The sequence below is a fragment of the Epinephelus fuscoguttatus genome, linkage group LG4, assembly GCF_011397635.1.
Source record: "Epinephelus fuscoguttatus linkage group LG4, E.fuscoguttatus.final_Chr_v1".
NCBI classification, from domain to species: domain Eukaryota; kingdom Metazoa; phylum Chordata; class Actinopteri; order Perciformes; family Serranidae; genus Epinephelus; species Epinephelus fuscoguttatus.
The window spans coordinates 4,605,250-4,625,104 of NC_064755.1; the positions used below are offsets into that span (position 1 = coordinate 4,605,250).

Consider the following 19,855-nt stretch of genomic DNA (forward strand, 5'->3'; position numbering starts at 1 on the left):
GGAAGGGGTCCACTTTGAGAACCTCAAAATTGCATCTTTGCTTCACGCAGATGATGTGCCAGACTGTCATAGTGAAGAGGGAGCTGAGTCGGAAGGCAAAGCTTTTTTATTTACTGGTCCATCTGTGTCCCAACTCTCACCTATGGTCATGACCTCTGGGTAGTGACCGAAAGAATGAAACTCTGGATACAAGCAGCCAAAATGAGTTTCCTCTGAAGGGTGGAGCCTGAGAGATAGGATAAGGAGTTCGCACATCCAGAAAGACCTTGGAGTAGAGTTGCTGCTCCTTTGTGTTAAGAGGGGCTAGTTGAGGTGGGTCAGGCATCTCATCAGGATATCTCCTGGGCGCCTTCTCTTAGAGGTTTTCAGACACATGCAATTGGTGGGAGGCTCCGGGGCAGGACCTTGAGAGCATTGTTGGAGAGAGGGACGTCTGGAGTGCTTTGCTCAGCCTACTGCCCCTGCGACTCGGCCCCAGATAAGCCGTTTAAAATGGAATGGAAAAAAGAACTTGTTACTTTGTTTATTAATGAATGAATGAATGAATGAATGAATGGAGTTAGCAACTGCACTTTGTTTAGCTAACATTAGCCAGCTACATCTCTGTTGAGTCATCCTACATTCATTTGGACTGTAAATGCCATTAAGCAAAAATCCTGGTGAAGATGTGAGGGAACCAGAGCTGCAGTGTCGGTGAGTGATAGCAAATGTTACAGCCTCTAATCGCTGTCATGACTTATATGTATGCTAGCTAATTAACATTAAATAACTAATGTTAGTACAAATATAAATCACTCAGGCAAACTGTAAGGCATTATAGCATATGGTCAAGTCCATGTTGGCAGATATTCACCAAACTGACAGGCCATATCATAAAGTCCAGGCAGAACAATTATCAGAGCCATTAAAAACTGATCTGGTTATAATTGCAGTCTGGTCAGTGATAATAGGGGTAACACTTTACAATAAGGTACACAAAATTCAAGTAGTTACTGAGGAACTAATGAGGAACTAATGAGTAGTTACTGATGAACTAATGAGGAACGAATGAGTAACTAATGAGGAACTAATGAGTAGTTACTGATGAACTAATGAGGAACGAATGAGTAACTAATGAGGAACTAATGAGTAGTTACTGAGGAACTACGGTACACAAAATTAGAGTAGTTACTGATGAACTAATGAGTAACTAATGAGTAACTAATGAGGAACTAATGAGTAGTTACTGATGAACTAATAAGGAACTAATGAGTAGTTACTGATGAACTAATGAGTAACTAATGAGGAACTAATGAGTAGTTACTGATGAACTAATGAGGAACGAATGAGTAACTAATGAGGAACTAATGAGTAGTTACTGAGGAACTACGGTACACAAAATTAGAGTAGTTACTGATGAACTAATGAGGAACTAATGAGTAGCTAATGAGGAACTAATGAGTAGTTACTGAGGAACTATGGTACACAAAATTAGAGTAGTTACTGATGAGCTAATGAGGAACGAATGAGTAGTTACTGAGGAACTACGGTACACAAAATTAGAGTAGTTACTGAGGAACTAATGAGGAACGAATGAGTAACTAATGAGGAACGAATGAGTAACTAATGAGGAACTAATGAGGAACAAATGAGTAGTTACTGAGGAACTAAGCTACACAAAATTAGAGTAGTTACTGAGGAACTAATGATGAACTAACTATTAGTTAATGGTCAGTTCTTCATTAACTCATGATCAAATTTCAGAGGAGTAGTTAATGAGGAACTAACTATTAGTTAATGGTCAGTTCTTCAGTAACCCCTGATCAAATTTCAGAGGAGTAGTTACTGAGGAACTAATGAGGAACTAACTATTGGTTAATGGTCAGTTCTTCATTAACTCATGATCAAATTTCACAGAGGGGTTAATCACGACTTAATAATTAGTGAACTAGTTACTAACCCGTCCATTAGTTAACCTTTTTATGTCGTAAAGTGACACATAATAAGTAGTCTTTCATTACTTCATCATCATCTTTACAATTAGTTCCTTAACAAATAAAATCACAGACAGCAGGATTCTTGAGAAGAGTTTTATTCATTATTTTCAGACCACATACACATTAATATGACCATCCATGTTATTCTGTACAAGGTGCTGACACACCAAACCGACATCCAAGAACTAGCGGCAACGAAAGCCAACTGTTGCATCGTCCACGTCGCCTCACGTCACCCTGTGTCAGTTGCATTTGAACACACCACAAAGACTACACCCAACGCTTGAAACTGTTACTCATTTATTTTGGCACTGCCCCATTGTCAAAAGACTCTGGAGTGATATATGTAATTTTACTGCGAACAATATTAAAAAATAATTTAAGCTGTTTTGGAGGGATGTGCTGTTTGGACTTTTTGACTTTAACAGAAATATGGCAAAACCCACTGAAAGATTTATTATAAATCTCATCTTACTTTTGGCAAGATTTCACATTCACAAATGTAAGTTTACACATAGAAAACATTTTATATTTTTAATATTTTCTTGTAAACTCTTATTCCCCCTGGCATATGTGATATGGTATATGACATATATGTGTAATGTTGAAGATCTGCATTCTGTAAACTTCCTGTCTTAAATAAAGTTGTGGGGGAAAAAAAGAAGACTACATCCGACGGCCAAGTAGCACGTACGTTCTGCGCCTGCGTGAAAGGAAATAACGAAACCGGAAGTCCGTTGAATGCATGCGATCAACAAAGTAGCGCGGAGTGACAGAGTGATACATCCTGTCAGCCGAGGGGTTTCCTATCTGTGCAGCCGAGCACCGCAGCACCTCCACGGACTATTACATCCAGACGGTCCGGTGTTTCCTCCGCAGGCTCCACTTCACTCAACTTCACTCAGCTGCTCGACAAACCCGCTGATTCTTCCCACGTTAACCTGAATAACAGGTTGGATCCAAACGGAGAGCCGGGGCTAACGTTAGCTGGGAAGCTAGCGGAGGCTAACTGGCTGCTTCCCTCCGGTCATGCTGCGGCTAACGCTCCGCTAGCCGCTCCCAGCTAGCTCCGGTTTCTTATTCAGGTTAAAGTGGGAAGAAGCAGCTGAGTGAAGTGGAGCCTGAGGAGGAAGCACCGGTTAGCCCCGGTTTCACTACAGGCAGATTCACTCGCTACAGGGAAGAGGATATAACACCTGAACAGCCAATCAGAGTGATCTCTCTCACCAACAAGCTCCGCTGCCGACTCAACGTGCTCAATCAGCCGAAAATTTGGAATGAATGATGAACTAACTATTAGTTCTTCAGTAAGTCCTGATCAAATTTCAGAGGAGTAGTTACTGAGGAACTAATGAGGAACTAACTGTTACTTAATCATTACCTACCTTTTTTGTGTACCCTAAAGTAAAGTGAGACATCAAAATGATTAGGTAATGAAATCATTACCTAATCATTTTGATGATCTCATTTTGATGGTCTCACTTTACTTTAGGGTACACAAACAGAGTAACTAATGAGTAGGTAATGATTCAGTACTCATTACCTACTCATTTTGATGTCTCACTTTACTTTAGGGTACACAAAAAGAGTAACTAATGAGTAGGTAATGATTCAGTAATCATTACCTACTCATTTTAAAGTGAGACATCAAAATGAGTAGGTAATGAGTACTGAATCATTACCTACTCATTTTGATGTCTCACTTTACTTTAGGGTACACAAAAGAGTAACTAATGATGAGGTAATGATTCAGTAATCATTACCTCATCATTTTGATGTCTCACTTTACTTTAGGGTACACAAAAAGAGTAACTAATGAGTAGGTAATGATTCAGTAATCATTACCTACTCATTTTAAAGTGAGACATCAAAATGAGTAGGTAATGAGTACTGAATCATTACCTACTCATTTTGATGTCTCACTTTACTTTAGGGTACACAAAAGAGTAACTAATGATGAGGTAATGATTCAGTAATCATTACCTCATCATTTTGATGTCTCACTTTACTTTAGGGTACACAAAAAGAGTAACTAATGAGTAGGTAATGATTCAGTAATCATTACCTACTCATTTTAAAGTGAGACATCAAAATGAGTAGGTAATGAGTACTGAATCATTACCTACTCATTTTGATGTCTCACTTTACTTTAGGGTACACAAAAAGAGTAACTAATGAGTAGGTAATGATTCAGTACTCATTACCTATCAAAATGAGTAACTTAATGTACTGAATCATTACCTCACTCATTTTGATGTCTCACTTTGCTTTAGTAAAGAGTAACTAAGTGGGTAATGATTAAGTAATCAATTCTTTAAGCTTAGCCTACCTAAAATGTGATACACTATCATATTTATTTCTAAGGCATCATCGTACAGAATAACATGGATGGTCATATTAATGTGTATCTGGTCTGAAAATAATGAATAAAACTCTTCTCAAGAATCCTGCTGTCTGATTTTTTTTGTTAAGGAACTAATTGTAAAGATGATGATGAAGTAATGAAAGACTACTCATTATGTGTCACTTTACTTTAGGACATAAAAAGGTTAACTAATGGACTGATGAAGTAACTAGTTTAGAACCTTAGTTTACTAATTATTAAGTCGTGATGAACTCCTCTATGAAATTTGATCATGAGTTAATTAAGAACTGACCATTAACTAATAGTTAGTTCCTCATTAGTTCTTTATTAACTACTCTAATTTTGTGTAGCTTAGTTCCTCAGTAACTACTCATTAGTTCCTCATTAACTACTCATTAGTTCCTCAGTAACTACTCATTAGTTCCTCAGTAACTACTCATTAGTTCCTCATTAACTACTCATTAGTTCCTCAGTAACTACTCATTAGTTCCTCATTAACTACTCATTAGTTCCTCATTAACTACTCTAATTTTGTGTACCTTATTGTAAAGTGTTACCATAATAGGTTGGACCTGCCCCGTTTGTTCATGAACATGATGTAACGTTAGCTGTCTTGGACCAAACAGGGGCTTGAGACAGAGCCATGATCTGTTTGAAGATCAATGAAAAACATCAGCAAGCATCACATAATGTGTGTTTTTAATCTGGTGGGAGGATTTTTCAGTCACAGTTGAAACAAGAAAGATATCATGGAGTATTCATCTTCATTTGCCTCCTCTTTAGTCAAAAGCTCTTGATAAGCTTCATGTGTGGATTTAAGGTCAAGAAAAGTAGCTTCAACTTCTTGCACATATGACACATCTTCTATAAATTCAGTCATTATATTTCCCCTTCTAGTTAAATGAATAAGATTTTTTTTTTTAACTTGGAAACATGTTCTTGACCTGTGTCTGAAGTGCTTTCCACGACTTCCTCTTCTTCACTAGCTTTCATAACATGAGCCATGTTTTTTTTAATTCATCCAGAAATTATCCAAGCAATCCAATAATCCACTCCTACAGCAGACTCCTTAATGTTTGAACGATTTCACAATATAATCCACGCCATTAACAGATTTCCTTTGTTTCCTTTGTAACGTGATTCGTTCTCAGCTCTCAGTTTATGAAATATACATAGAGGGGTGTACATATTATGCTTTCAAACAATCAGGCCATGTGTTCGTCACCATCCAGCTCTCCATTTACACTCCAAATCTAGCAAGTCCCCTCATTGGTGCTGCAGTTCTGGAGTCCTTCAATTGGTCTTTGACTTGATGATTATTCTTGAGGGGAGAGAATCACCATAGGCTCCACGATACAATATTATAACAATACTTAAGTCATGATACAATATAATTGTGATTCTAAACATTGTGATATGCTGAGTATTGTGATAAAATATACTGCAATATATTATGCTTTATTAACTTATTCAAACTGCAAATTACTGTATGTCCCCAAAGCACTTTTATTTAATAAGATTTCAGTCTCTTCATCTCACTTCAATCATTGTATTTGCAGCAAACTGTATCTAGTGGACTGAAAAAGTCATTGATTTTTATTATTCAAGTAGGCTACCTGTCCAAGAAAAAAGAAAATCCAAAAAATGAATCAGTATTTATTATAAACAAAAAAATAATACAATGCTCAGAAAGTGTAAATCTAAATCTAAATAAGGATTTGAAAGATAAACTAAGGATCCTACATAGATTAAAGCAAGGACAGTCTCTGCATCAGGCCTTGAGGATGTGAGGTTTAACACTTCACTTCTTCCTGCTCCCCCCACACCACCCAGGCAGCCTCTCTTAGCTTTATCCCCATTTATCCACAGCCACTAGATGGGCTCAGCACAGACAACGGAAAGGGGTTTGGCTCCTACAGTGTGATTTGCCATACTCACCCCAATAGAACTGACACCAACGTCTGGCTCCTCGAACGCCATCACTGGCGCCATGACCATCTATAACATCTTTCCCAATTCATTGTCTACGGAACAGCTACAGACTTTATACCATATGACATCACAAATTTGAGTTTTACCTCACTAACTTTTGGATTTGGGAGAGAGTTGTTCATGGTTATTAATATTCTGAGACTGTTTAAAACCAGAGAAAGAAAATGTATGAATTTTTAGAATGAGCCTATAGTTCCCATTTAAAAATCTATGGGTGATGTCATTAATAATGAGATCTTAATGAGGTGATTTTTTGATGCATGTCTTTTACACTTATCAAGGAAATTAAACTATCCAGTATATGCAGCATATAATCAGTCCCTCATAATGGACCTAATCCCGTACCACTGCATTGCAAAAGGGTGCACATGGAAGAGATTTAGTGAAGATCTCACGTGTCTATAAATAATTACAGAACCAGCTTTATACTAAAATGTTTAGCCTTCTGGCTACCATGCACATAAAATAAAACATGAGAGGAGAGACTGAGGTTACAAACAATGCTGATATCCTTTTAGTAAATCCACCTCCAACATATTGCATCTGATTGATTGGTTCCATCATCATTAGAGATTACATCAGACTGCATTGGTTGTCTCTGGGAAACCATTACGGTGAGTGGCCTCTGCTGAGACATTTTGATTGGAGTGGAGTTTTAGTGTCCCGTGATGATGTAAATGCTGTTTCAGCCTCATCCATCCTGACAAGAATAAAATTATGGCAACACATTCCCATAGACACCTTCAGCCATGATAAGCTATGTGTGAGCATGTGTGAGGATAATCTCCTGTCAGCCCTACGCCATAAAAATCCCACTATCTGTCTTTGAGTGTGTGTGTGTGGAAGGAAAGGTTTAGTAGTAAATCACAAGCTGATTTTAGGCACCTGTCAGGAGCAGTTCTGTCTTAAAACCCACAAGAGGGCTGCTTTATTCAACATACACACAACATTTCAGCATTCTCTTCAGTCACCACAGGAAAGTCCTTTGAAAGTGCTGTGGGCCAACAGAAATAACGGTAATGGCTCAGGATACTTAAAACAAATGCAGCGTAACATACTTTATATTTTTTTAGAATAATGAAGATTGTTGGTTGATTTAGATATTTTACCCAGTTTATTCGTATGAGAATTTATTTGGAGGGTCTATAGTCACATAATAGTCACATTGCACAGCTATTCAGCTATGTACACCTGCATGATGTGATTTTGCCAAGTAGGACATGTTCCTAGATCAACATCCTACATGCATTCCTGGACCAACATTGCGATCAGCCCTCTGACATCATCAGTGTGCTGCTCCTGTGTTTCTTTCAAAATCCCTTTGTGCTTCCTCTACTAAGCTAAGTTTTCCAAATCCAAGTCGGCTAAACTGAACGAAATCCTTATGAGCTACTACGCCAGACCCTGAGACATGGGCACCACGTTCATGTGTGTTCACGTGCTTTGGCTAGTCTCGCGCAAGCATGCATACGTGAGCGCGGTGCACAGAGAGACAGTTAGAGCTGCATGCTACAATAAGGCTAAAAACAGACTTCAAATGACGTTTTTCCTAACAACTTTTTATGTCGGGGCTTCAGGACACTTGGATTACTACAGACGAGCAGTATGAAGATATTTTGTGGTTTCAGTTATGTGTTTTTGGACGTTTGAATCTGGGGCGCCATCAGCCTGCATTAGGTGGAGTTGTGCTGCTACCCACTCTCCCCTGGGATCTCCGCAAGTGTTGTGAGGACTCCAAAACTTCACCTGAGCCTCCATCGGCATATGGGTGAGTAGATGATGGGTGAATTTTCATTTTTGGGTGCACTATCCCTTTAAGGTGTTATTGAGATATCACGTTAACGAGAATGAGACATACAAGTTCACAGTGACCTTGACCTTTGACATGACCACCAAACTTTAATCAGTTCGTTGTTGAGGCAAAGTGGACATTTGTGCCATATTTTTTAAGAAATTCCCCTGAGGTGTTCTTGAGATATTGTGTTCACAGGAGACAGACAGACAGACAGACAGACGGACAATCCGAAAACATAATACCTCTAGCCACTGCTATGCCTGTGCGGAGGCATTAAAACAGAAGTGCTGAGTGCACACTGTGTACATAAACTTTAATAGAATAGCTTAATAAACCTATTTTTGTTGTTATGTCATATTTCAACATTGCAGGATGCCCAGGAATAACCACCCAGGTGTTAATAGCCAACGGGTGTAAATAGCATTGTTGGCTACGGACACCTTAGTGCTCATCTTTGCTGTGATATACACCTGGGTGTGAACAGCCACATGAGCTATTTAAACATGGGTGCTAACAGCATCTGCCTTATTTATTTCATAATGTCTTATTCATTTAATATTGATCATTTGGGGCTCCATAAGCGATCCATTCAGTAAAATTTTCAACAGGGGGTAGAAGAACAATGCTTGATACAGAGACTCTTCACAGCCTACTTTACAGAACAAACAGTTTGACCCGGCAAATAAAAATAAATCAACCAGCTTACTTAAAATGACCTGTTTGTGTTTATTGAATATCTAATATTTACATGAACAAACAGAGAGCTGCGTCACGACCCAACAGTTAAACAAATAAAACATCAAATCTCCCTCTTCTGCATCAATCCTCCTCTCACCCCTCTGCCTTTGTTCCATGTTTGTTCATAACTAGGACAAAAGAGCACCTGAGGGATCGGCAGTCAGTGTGGCCCTCTCATTTATGATGGATGAGACGCAGACTAATTGATTACACTTCTATTGTGGTATTGATCAGCATTACAGTGCTCTGTACAGTGTCCCCAGAAAGCTTTTCACCTGAATGCATGAATACATGTTATCATTTTTACAGTGGTCAGCAGGGTTTTTCAGTGTTGCATGATGGTTTAAACAGTATGACAAAGTTCAGATTTTAACACATTTTTTTCCCAATCCAAAAACATCATTAACGATCTGAAAAAACATTATTGGTTGAACACTGAAACAATGAAAAATCCATTCAACAACTGCATTAATTTAACCAGACCTCACAGCATCTATCCCTCTGCTGATTAAAGCCCCTATCTGTAGAATTTTAATACAGTTTCAATCTTTCAAACGTTTTTCTGAGTGTACTAACCAAAAAGACTGTTGCAAACATCATACAGTAGTACACGACCCAGCACTATGACATCTAAATTTCTGTAATAAAAAATGGATGTCATCAAAAAGAATTTGAAATTTAGATGTCATAGTGCTGGGTAGTATGCTACTGTATGATGTTTGCAACAGTCTTTTTGGTTAGTACACTCAGAAAAACGTGCACATACTTACCATAGACAGTATACACATACGTCGGCACGCCCCTACTTTGGAGAAGCAGGTGGAGTCTGACATACAAGCCAAGAAACCTACTGTCACTCTATCGCTCTCTTCAGAACAAGACTCCATTGAGAAAAACAGTGATTTAACATTGCTGAACATCGGAGCTGATGGTCTACCGTTGCCTCAAACAGTGTTATTGTGTGACTTTTGCATTTAAAAAGGTTAGTTCAGATTCACCAAAGTCACACAATAACACAAACAAACTGATTAAAGCAGCGGTAGACCAGCAGCTCCTATGTTCAGGGATGTTAAATCACTGTTTCTCTCAATGTAGTCTGGTGGCTTTGACGAGGGCATAGATGGGGAACTGAAGCCAGTAACAGCTTTTGGCCTTCAGTAATGGGGTTGGCCCAACTGACATTTAATGTATGTAATACACTGACTATGGATAAGTAACTCACACAACTCCACTTCAAAAAATCCAAACAATCCCTTTGTCCTGAAGTCTCCTGAAGAGATGCTGCTGTATGGATCTGCAGAGGAAGGTGCTGTGTGCAGCTGTCTAAGGGCAGCTTGAGACAGCAGGAAGAGGCAGAGTTATAGGTTACCTTTCAACTTGTTGGGTAGGGGCAGATTTTTATGGTACAGGTGTCATTTACATCTGGCTGAGATCTCATACAAAATGCATTTATAACAGTTGTTTTAACCTCTAAATGTGTTTTCTCTGATTCAGGTAAGGTATCCAGATATACAGGTCGCATTTTAATGCTAAGTGGAAACGGGTCCTAGCCAGTCAGTTGGCTCAGTGCCCTACCTAACCTCAACCTTTACCCTAACCATAATGAGATGATAATGATTTAAGTATTAGAGTATAACTCTGGTTCACTTCAACTTGGGTTTTACTTCCACAATAGATCACCTGGCTGTTCATGTTTCTTGACCTATCAGACTTCTTTGTATGGCATCACTGTGTTCCCAGATCTCAGCAGTTAACTTGGTGAAGACATCATCATGACAGGTAGAAAAAATGGACAAAACTATAAAAGTAAATGTATAAACTGGATTTATTCTTTTACCCCAAAACTAAGTTTTAGCCCTGACTCAACCCTGTGAGGAAGTAGGACAGGAAAGAATGACCTCACTTCCCCAAAAAATGCCCTCAGTGTGAAGGTTTGAAAATCAAATTGGTTCTCACAAGGATGGAAGTACAAGAACACTCAACACCCCATCATTCCACAAACTCACCCTATTAATATCCCCGTCCTGAAATAGACTCGAGCCACAGCACCAGTCTGAGCTCACTTTACTGGAGGAACGGCAACTGTGTCATTAGAGAGAGAGAGAAAGCAAGATACAGGAAGTCTAAACATCTGTTCTACTCTGTGTGTGTGTGTGTGTGTGTCATTGTTTCATGTTGCTCTGTCGCACTGCTTTTTCTAACTCAAACTGGCGGTGGTCGACGCGCTCCAAGAAGTTCTTCCGCTCCACATACCTAAACACACACACACACACACACACACACACACACACACACACACACACACAAACACACACAGAGAAAGAGAACATTAGACCTACTTTTATCATAACAAGCACAAACACACTGAAAATACAATTTAGGACAAAGAGTATAGAAGCAATGTGTTCTTCACACACGCACGCGCACACACACATACACACACACACACAGAGTTTCCCACCCCTAAATCACATCTCTTTCCACTTCTTCCACTCCAACACAGGATGCAGTTACACAACTTTTCCTGCAGTGTGTGTTTGTGTGTGTGTGTGTGTGTGTGTGTGTGTGGAATAATTTGACTCCCTGTTGTGTCTAAGTGTTTTTAAATTAGCCCCCATCCTTCTGCTTGGTTGGAAGTTAGTACATGTTGAGTGTGTGTGTGTGTGTGTGTGTGTGTGTGTGTGTGTGTGTGTGTGTGAGGCACAGAATGACAGTGAAGGAGCTAACAAAGTGCATACATCACAGATTCATGTTATTTCCCTGGGGCAGCCAGGCTTCCATTGGCTCCCTCTTTCCATCCAGACTAAAGCATGATTCCTACTCATATGGAACAACGTGTCCCTCCATTTACACTCACTACTTTCCAGCTACTGCTTCATAATTAAAAACTCTGTGTTTTCCACCAGGCCTGCTCACTGTGGTGGAGCCATGTCAGCATTTTGGCATTACTGACTGTGAAGAGCTATTAATGAAGGATGGAATCATCACCAATTTGCACTGTAAATTAGTATGTCACATGAACAATGTTGGTTGTTGGTTCACTATAACATTTAATAATAAAAGTACAAGGACATACTTCATGAAAATGATGAACCCCTCTTCATCTCAAACCCACAGAGGTCTGTAGAGACTCAAGTACTGAAGTAGTAAAGACCCAGTGAGCTGGTGTCAATGTCCACTTTGCTTTAAGATATTCCTGGTTTAATCTCCGCCCACTGTACTTCCTGCACATTTGGGATGTAATACTCTTTGGTTTCTCTCTGTAATGGAAGCTACAAAAAGCCTCTCCTGACCATTATGTATTTGAATTCTTGAGTTTTGGCCAAAAACATGTTTTGTGAGGTCACACTGACCTTGACCTTTAACCAAAAAAATCTAATCATCTTATTCTTCAGTTCAAGTGGACGTTTGTGTCAAATTAAGAAAGGAAAAAAAAATCCCTTAAGGTGTTATCGATAAAATAAGTTCACGAAATTGAGATAGACGAAGTCACAGTGACCTTGACCTTTGACCACCAAAATCGAATCAGTTCATCGTTGAATCCAAGTGAATGTTTGTGCCAAATTTGATAAAAAATTACCACAAGGCATTCTTGAGATATCATGTTCACGTTCAAGAGACTACATGACACAACAGACTACTCAAAAATGTCCTGCCAAAAAATCTTTGACCTTTTGGTATTGCAGTTTCTTGATACTGAACAGCCAACATATACACTGAACAAAAATATAAATGCAACACATTTGTTTTTGCTCCCATTTTTCATGAGCTGAACTCAAAGATCCAAAACATTTTCTATACACACAAAAGACCATTTCCCTCAAATATTGTTCACAAATCTGTCTAAATCTGTGCTAGTGAGCACTTCTCCTTTGCTGAGATAATCCATCCCACCTCACAGGTGTGGCATATCAAGATGCTGATTAGACAGCATGATTATTGCACAGGTGTGCCTTAGGCTGGCCACAATAAAAGGCCACTCTGAAATGTGCAGTTTTGCTTTATTGCGAGGGGTCTGGGGGGGTCAGAAAACCAGTCAGTATCTGGTATGACCACCATTTGCCTCACGCAGTGCAACACATCTCCTTCGCATAGAGTTGATCAGGTTGTTGATTGTGTCCTGTGGAATGTTGGTCCACTCCTCTTCAATGGCTGTGTGAAGTTGCTGGATATTGGCAGGAGCTGGAACACACTGTCGTATACACCGATCCAGAGCATCCCAAACATGCTCAATGGGTGACATGTCCGGTGAGTATGCTGGCCATGCAAGAACTGGGATGTTTTCAACTTCCAGGAATTGTGTACAGATCCTTGCAACATGGGGCCGTGCAATATCATGCTGCAACATGAGGTGATGGTCGTGGATGAATGGCACAACAATGGGCCTCAGGATCTTTTCACGGTATCTCTGTGCATTCAAAATGCCATCAATAAAATGCACCTGTGTTTGCTGTCCATAACATACGCCTGCCCATACCATAACCCCACCGCCACCATGGGCCACTCAATCCACAACGCTGACATCAGCAAACCGCTCACCCACACGACGCCACACACACTGTTTGCCATCTGCCCTGAACAGTGAAAACCGGGATTCATCCGTGAAGAGAACACCTCTCCAACGTGCCAGACGCCATCGAATGTGAGCATTTGCCCGCTCGAGTTGGTTACGACGACGAACTGCAGTCAGTTCGAGACCCCGATGAGGACAACGAGCATGCAGATGAGCTTCCCTGAGACGGTTTCTGACAGTTTGTGCAGAAATTCTTTGGTAATGCAAACCGATTGTTGCAGCAGCAGTCCGGGTGGCTGGTCTCAGACAATCTTGGAGGTGAACATACTGGATGTGGAGGTCCTGGGCTGGTGTGGTTACACGTGGTCTGCGGTTGTGAGGCCGGTTGGATGTACTGCCAAATTGTCTGAAACGCCTTTAGAGACGGCTTATGGTAGAGAAATGAACATTCAATTCACGGGTAACAGCTCTGGTGGACATTCCTGCAGTCAGCATGCCAATTGCACGCTCCCTCAAAACTTGCGACATCTGTGGCATTGTGCTGTGTGATAAACTGAACATTTCAGAGTGGCCTTTTATTGTGGCCAGCCTAAGGCACACCTGTGCAATAATCATGCTGTCTAATCAGCATCCTGATATGCCACACCTGTGAGGTGGGATGGATTATTGCGGCAAAGGAGAAGTGCTCACTAACACAGATTTAGACAGATTTGTGAACAATATTTGTGAGGAAATGGTCTTTTGTGTATATAGAAAATGTTTTAGATCTTTGAGTTCAGCTCATGAAAAATGGGAGCAAAAACAAAAGTGTTGCGTTTATATTTTTGTTCAGTGTAGATTAATCTCTGATAGTAAGATAAAATGATCTGATATCAGTAGGACACTAGGGGTGTAATGGGCCACAAAATTCATGGTTTGGTTCAATACGACACAGAAGTGTCAAGGTTCAGTACGTTTTCCATACAGCAAAAAAGTAGAAATGCCAGAGAAATTTCCTTGATTTTTAACATTTTAAATGAACAAAAGCTAAAATAGTTTGGGCTTTTGCTTTTTCGTACAAAGCAGAAAAGACTGAATTGTGTCCTTACTAAATTGTGAAGTTGTGGGTTTATATCTGCTTTTGTTGAATTTGAGTATATTATGTTGTGATATTTTTTTTAATTTAAAACTATTTTAAAAATCTACATCCATTTTCTTGTAAACACAGACAAAATTCATTGAGAAAATTGACATTTAACAATGCTAATAACAACAATTCTAATACTGAAGTCCTGTTTCTGTGTAACTGCTTCCAGCTATGATGCAACATATGTTTCAGTAAAAGTCCCACTGATATTGTAGAGTTTTCAACCCAATAATATATTTTGATGAGAAACACTAAACGGGTGAAATATTTTGTCATTTCTAGCCCCTAACCCACACCACCACCCAGTGGTCTGGCAGTCTCTTACCCCTCTCTGCCTCTGTTGTGGATGGCCAGCTCCTCAGTGATGCCCTCCTCTGATTTAAAAGCATCCCAGTCCATCTTTGACTTTTCCAACGTACTCATCTTCTGTTTCTTTCCCCCAATACGATTCAGGATGCTCGACATGCCTGCAGGACGCTTGACACTGCAAACACGAGAGGGAGAACCTTAGGTATCAACACTACAGAGACACACTACAGTAGCTGAAGCATGTTTCTGGTACAGCTGCAATAATTTGTCAATTAACTGGTATATCGACTGGCAGAAAATGAGCAACTATTTTGATCACTGAATAGACATTTTAGTTATTACTTTAAAGAAAAACTAGAATTATCACCCCACGGTTGTATGTCTCCTCACAACAGTCTAGTTTCTCTTACATTTTATATCCATGTCTGTGAAAATATGGATGCTTCACACACATCTTCAACCTGGCAGCAAAGAATATCTACACAATCAGCACAATTTCAAGGTAGACACCCAAGATTAGTGTTACCCATTCAGTATCTGACCAAACGTCTCCCCTTCTGTTCCTGAGTATGGTGTTGAGTAATGGCCAGAAAAATGTTTCATGCAGAACATTATGATGCCACAGGGAAGTTGACCTTCTGGATAAAAGATGCCATTACTTCATCCTTTTATCCTATCTGACATTTGTGTCAAGTGTTGTCATAATTAGCGTATGAATTCTTGGGTTATGGCCACATGTTTTTTGAGGTCACAGTCGCCTTGACCTTTGACCCTTCATCCACCAATTTCTCATCAGTTTATTCTTCAGTCTAAGTGGACGTTTGTGCCAAATTGGAAGAAATTCCCTTAAGATGTTCTTGAGAAATATCACATTTATGAGAATGACATGGATGCAATGTCACGCTGACCTTGACCTTTGACCACTGAAATCTAATCAGTTCATTGCTGAGTCCAAGAGGACGTTTGTGCCAAATTTAAAGAAATTCCCTCAAGGAGTTCTTGAGATATGGCGAGACATGGACGTATGTACAGTATGTACAGACAGATGGGCTAACAACCCGAAAACATAATAATAATAACTCTATTTATATAGCGTAATTCATGCATAAAATGCAACACGAAGTGCTGAACCTAAAACACAATCAAAACATCTGTGATAGAGAAAAAAAGATGATAAAAACATAAGATAAAATAATAATAATAATAATAATAATAATGATAACAACAAGTGAACAAAAAATAAAAGATGAAGTAAAATTCAATTAAAACTACAGGGTAAGATAAGATAAAACATCCATCAGTTAAAAATACGTTTCAGGAGAAAGCAATGGAAAAAGATGTGTCTCAAGATAAAAGTTTCAATAGATGTAGAGCCCCTAAGACCTTCTGGCAGGCTGTTCCAGAGTGTAGGGGCATAATTGACAGACGCTGCCTCTCCATGCCTTTTAGTTTTGACCTCTGGAACAATCAAAAGGTTTGAGTCAGAGGATCTTAGGGGCCTAGCAGGCACATATACCTTGACCATGTCAGATAGATAATGCCTCCAGCTACTGCTATTGCCAGTGCAGAGGCATAAAGAAGCCAAAGATTTGCTGGTTTCATGCTTCTTAATCGTGAGAATGTATTGCTTTTCTTCGTCTCACATGATAATAAACTTAATAACTTCTGGGCTGTTGGTTGGCTAAAACACACCATTAAAATGCGTCATCTTCTGCTCTGGGACATTACACAACAGACATATTTCACTAATTTCTGACATTTTATTGAAAAAACAATTAACCAAGCAAATACTGGGCGGATTAATCCATGATGAAAATAATGACTAGCTGCAGCCCTAGTTTCTGGCATACATGGCACAAACTTAATGATGAAAGATGTTGCTACTGTTTCTGTTCTAAGTTCGTACAAGTCAGTCACAATTTTTTGTCTCCTCGATCGAATTGACCGTTTTAAATATTGCATAAACAAAACAGGAACTCTTCCAAAGCACACAGTACAAACAGCAGCACATCACTAAACTGTGACAAATACATTCATCACAGTGAGCAGGTATGAGAAACACTTTACACTGTTTGTGTCACAGAGACATATTTTAGTAGCAGCTATTTCTAGAACAAAAGACTTTGTCATGTAGCCTTGTAAGACTGTATACAGCAGACAGAGACGAGGTGATGAAAATGTATGAGCTCAACTCAAAGCCACTGAGACTACACAAGAATGTCTGAAGTCACAGTGTAACACTCAGAGCCAGTTTTGGTTTTGCTGGTGTGACTTTTAAGTGCAGGCAGATGTGTTATCTTTGCTGGGCTCATACTTCAACATAACATATTTTTGTTGTGAGAAACCCAGAGCTAGCTGCACCAGCCACAGAAAATTACTCACAAGTAGAAGAACACTATTATTAAAGAATTATCTATGGAGTTATTTAAGTATTAAAATTGAATTATGCACATATGGCATAACAGGTGACAGGTAAAGAGAGAGCTCGGTTTCTTTCAGCCTGTGTCTCTGTGTATGTGCATGTGTGTGAGTGAGTGTGTGGCTCTGCTCGTCTCTCTCACTCTCTGTTTGGACACAATTGACAAATATGCTGAAGCATGAGATGCATATTCTTAATTTATCACAGTCAAATCATTTATATCATAGTTAATATACAATTAATGTCATTCATATTTTCGGTGTGTTTTCTTGGCAGACTCACTCGTGGAAAAAAATAGACTAGACACTGAAACTGCTACTGCAGAAAGCCAACCGGCCAGAGTGCTTGGCACCACATCGCTAAACAGCCCAACATGGGAGCCGCAAGCAAGCGGACAGCATTCTACGGAAAATCGTTGCACTTCACACCCAAGATTAGTGTCACCAATTCAGTATCTGACCAAACATCTCCCCTTTTGTTCCTGAGATATGATATTGAGTAATGACCAGAAAAAGTGTGTCACAGTGAAGTTGACCTTTGACCTTCTGGATATAAACTCATCAAAGTCATCTTAATTATTATATCCTATTGGACATCCTACAGTGACCTTTGACCACCAAAGTCTGATCAGATTATTCTTCAGTCCAAGGGGATGTTTGTGCCAGGTTTGAAGAAATTCTCTCAAGGTATTCTTGAGATATCACATTCACAATAATGAGAAAGATGAGGTGACAATGACCTTGACCTTTGACCAATATAATTAATCAATTTATCACTTCTCCTCCGAGAACCGTCACCTTATTGTGGTGGAGGAGTTTGAGTGCCCTAATGACCCTAGGAGCTGTGCTGTTGGGGGCATTTCGCCCCTGGTAGGGTTTCCCATGGCAGATTGGTTCTGGGCGAAGGGTCAGACAAAGAACGGTTCAGAAGACCCTTCATGATGGGGTCCGGCCGGGCCAAGCCCAAACCGGCTACATGGGCTCGTCCCCCTGCAGGCCCACCACCCGCAGAGGGATCCAGAAGGGTTCGGTGCAGTGTGGATCGGGCAGCAGACCAAGGCAGGGGCCTTGGCGGTCCGATCCTCGGCTACGGAAGTTGACTCTTGGGACATGGAATGTCACCTCTCTGGCGGGGAAGGAGCCAGAAGGAGCCAGAGCTTGTGGAAGAGGTTGAGAGCTACCGGCTAGATATAGTCGGCCTCACCTCGACACATAGTTCCGGCTCTGGAACCCAAGTCCTTGAGAGGGGTTGGACTCTCTCCTTTGCTGGAGTTGCTCCGGGTGAGAGGTGGAGGGCTGGGGTGGGCTTTCTGATAGCCCCCAGACTCTCTGCCTGTACGTTGGGGTTCACCCCAGTGGGGTGCGTCCCTGCGCCTTTGGGTCGGGGAATGGGTCCTGACTGTTTTTTGCGCTTAAGCGCCGAACAGCAGTTTAGAGTACCCGCCCTTTCTGGAGTCCCTGGGATGGGTGCTGGACAGTGCCCCGACCGGGGACTCCACTGATCTGCTGGGGGAATTCAACGCTCACGTGGGCAATGACAGCAGGACCTGGAGGGGCGTGACTGGGAGGAACGGCCTGCCCGATCTGAACCCGAGTGGTGAGTGGTGTGTAGTTATTGAACTTCTGTGCAGGTCGCAGTTTGGCCATAACTAACACCATGTTCGAGCATAAGGATGTCCATCGGTGCACGAGGCACCAGGACAGCCTAGGTCGCAGGTCAATGATTGACTTTGTAGTCATGTCATTTGACCTGTGACCATATGTTCTGGACACTCGGGTGAAGAGAGGAGCAGAGCCGTCAACTGATCACCACCTGGTGGTGAGTTGGATCAGGTGGCAGGGGAGGACGCTGCACAGACCTGGCAGGCCCAAACGAGCAGTGAGGGTCTGCTGGGATCACCTGGTGGAAGAATCTGTCAAGATGATCTTCAACTCCCACCTCCGGGAGAGCTTCGACCGTGTCCCAAGGGCGGAGGGGGACATTGAGTCCGAATGGGCCTTGTTCCGCTCTGCCATTGTCGAGGCGGCTGTTGCGAGCTGTGGCTGCAAGGCTGCGGGGGCCAGTCGCGGCGGTAACCCCTGAACCTGCTGGTGGACACCAGAGGTGAGAGGAGCCATCAGGCTGAAGAAGGAGGCCTACAGGGCATGGTTGGTCTGTGGGTCTCCAGAAGCAGCTGACGGGTACCGGCAGGCCAAGCGGAGCGCAGCAGAGGCAGTCGCGGAGACAAAAACTCGGGCGTGGGAGGAGTTCGGTGAGGCTATGGAGAAAGACTATCGATTGGCTCCAAAAAGGTTCTGGCAAACCGTCCGGCGCCTCGGGGGGGGGGGGGAGGTGGCAACTTGCTCACACTGTTTACAATGGGGGCAGGGAGCTGCTGACGTCAACTGGGGACATTGTCGGGCGGTGGAAGGAATACTTTGAGGAGCTCCTCAATCCCACCAACATGTATTCCAGTGAGGAAACAGAGCCGGGCGTCTCGGGGGCGGGTCGTCCAATTTCGGGGGCAGAAGTTGCCGAGGTAGTGAAGGAACTGCACGGCGGCGGGGCCCCGAGGGTGGACGAGATTCGCTCTGGATATCTCAAGGCTCTGGATGTTGTAGGGCTGTCCTGGCTGACACACCT

At 41.3% G+C, this 19,855-nt stretch overlaps 1 protein-coding gene across 1 annotated transcript in view; it reads right to left on the reverse strand.

The window, feature by feature from the left end:
* Positions 1-8,834: 8,834 nt before the first annotated feature.
* cfdp1 (craniofacial development protein 1) overlaps positions 8,835-19,855 on the reverse strand; it is a 35,671-nt gene continuing 24,650 nt past the window's right edge. The window contains exons 6-7 of the mRNA XM_049574509.1: positions 14,831-14,989; positions 8,835-11,119 (exon numbers count right to left, since the gene is read on the reverse strand). Coding sequence (XP_049430466.1) covers positions 11,029-11,119; positions 14,831-14,989 — 250 coding nt within the window. The 3' untranslated portion in view covers positions 8,835-11,028. The remainder of the gene's footprint in view (positions 11,120-14,830; positions 14,990-19,855) is intronic.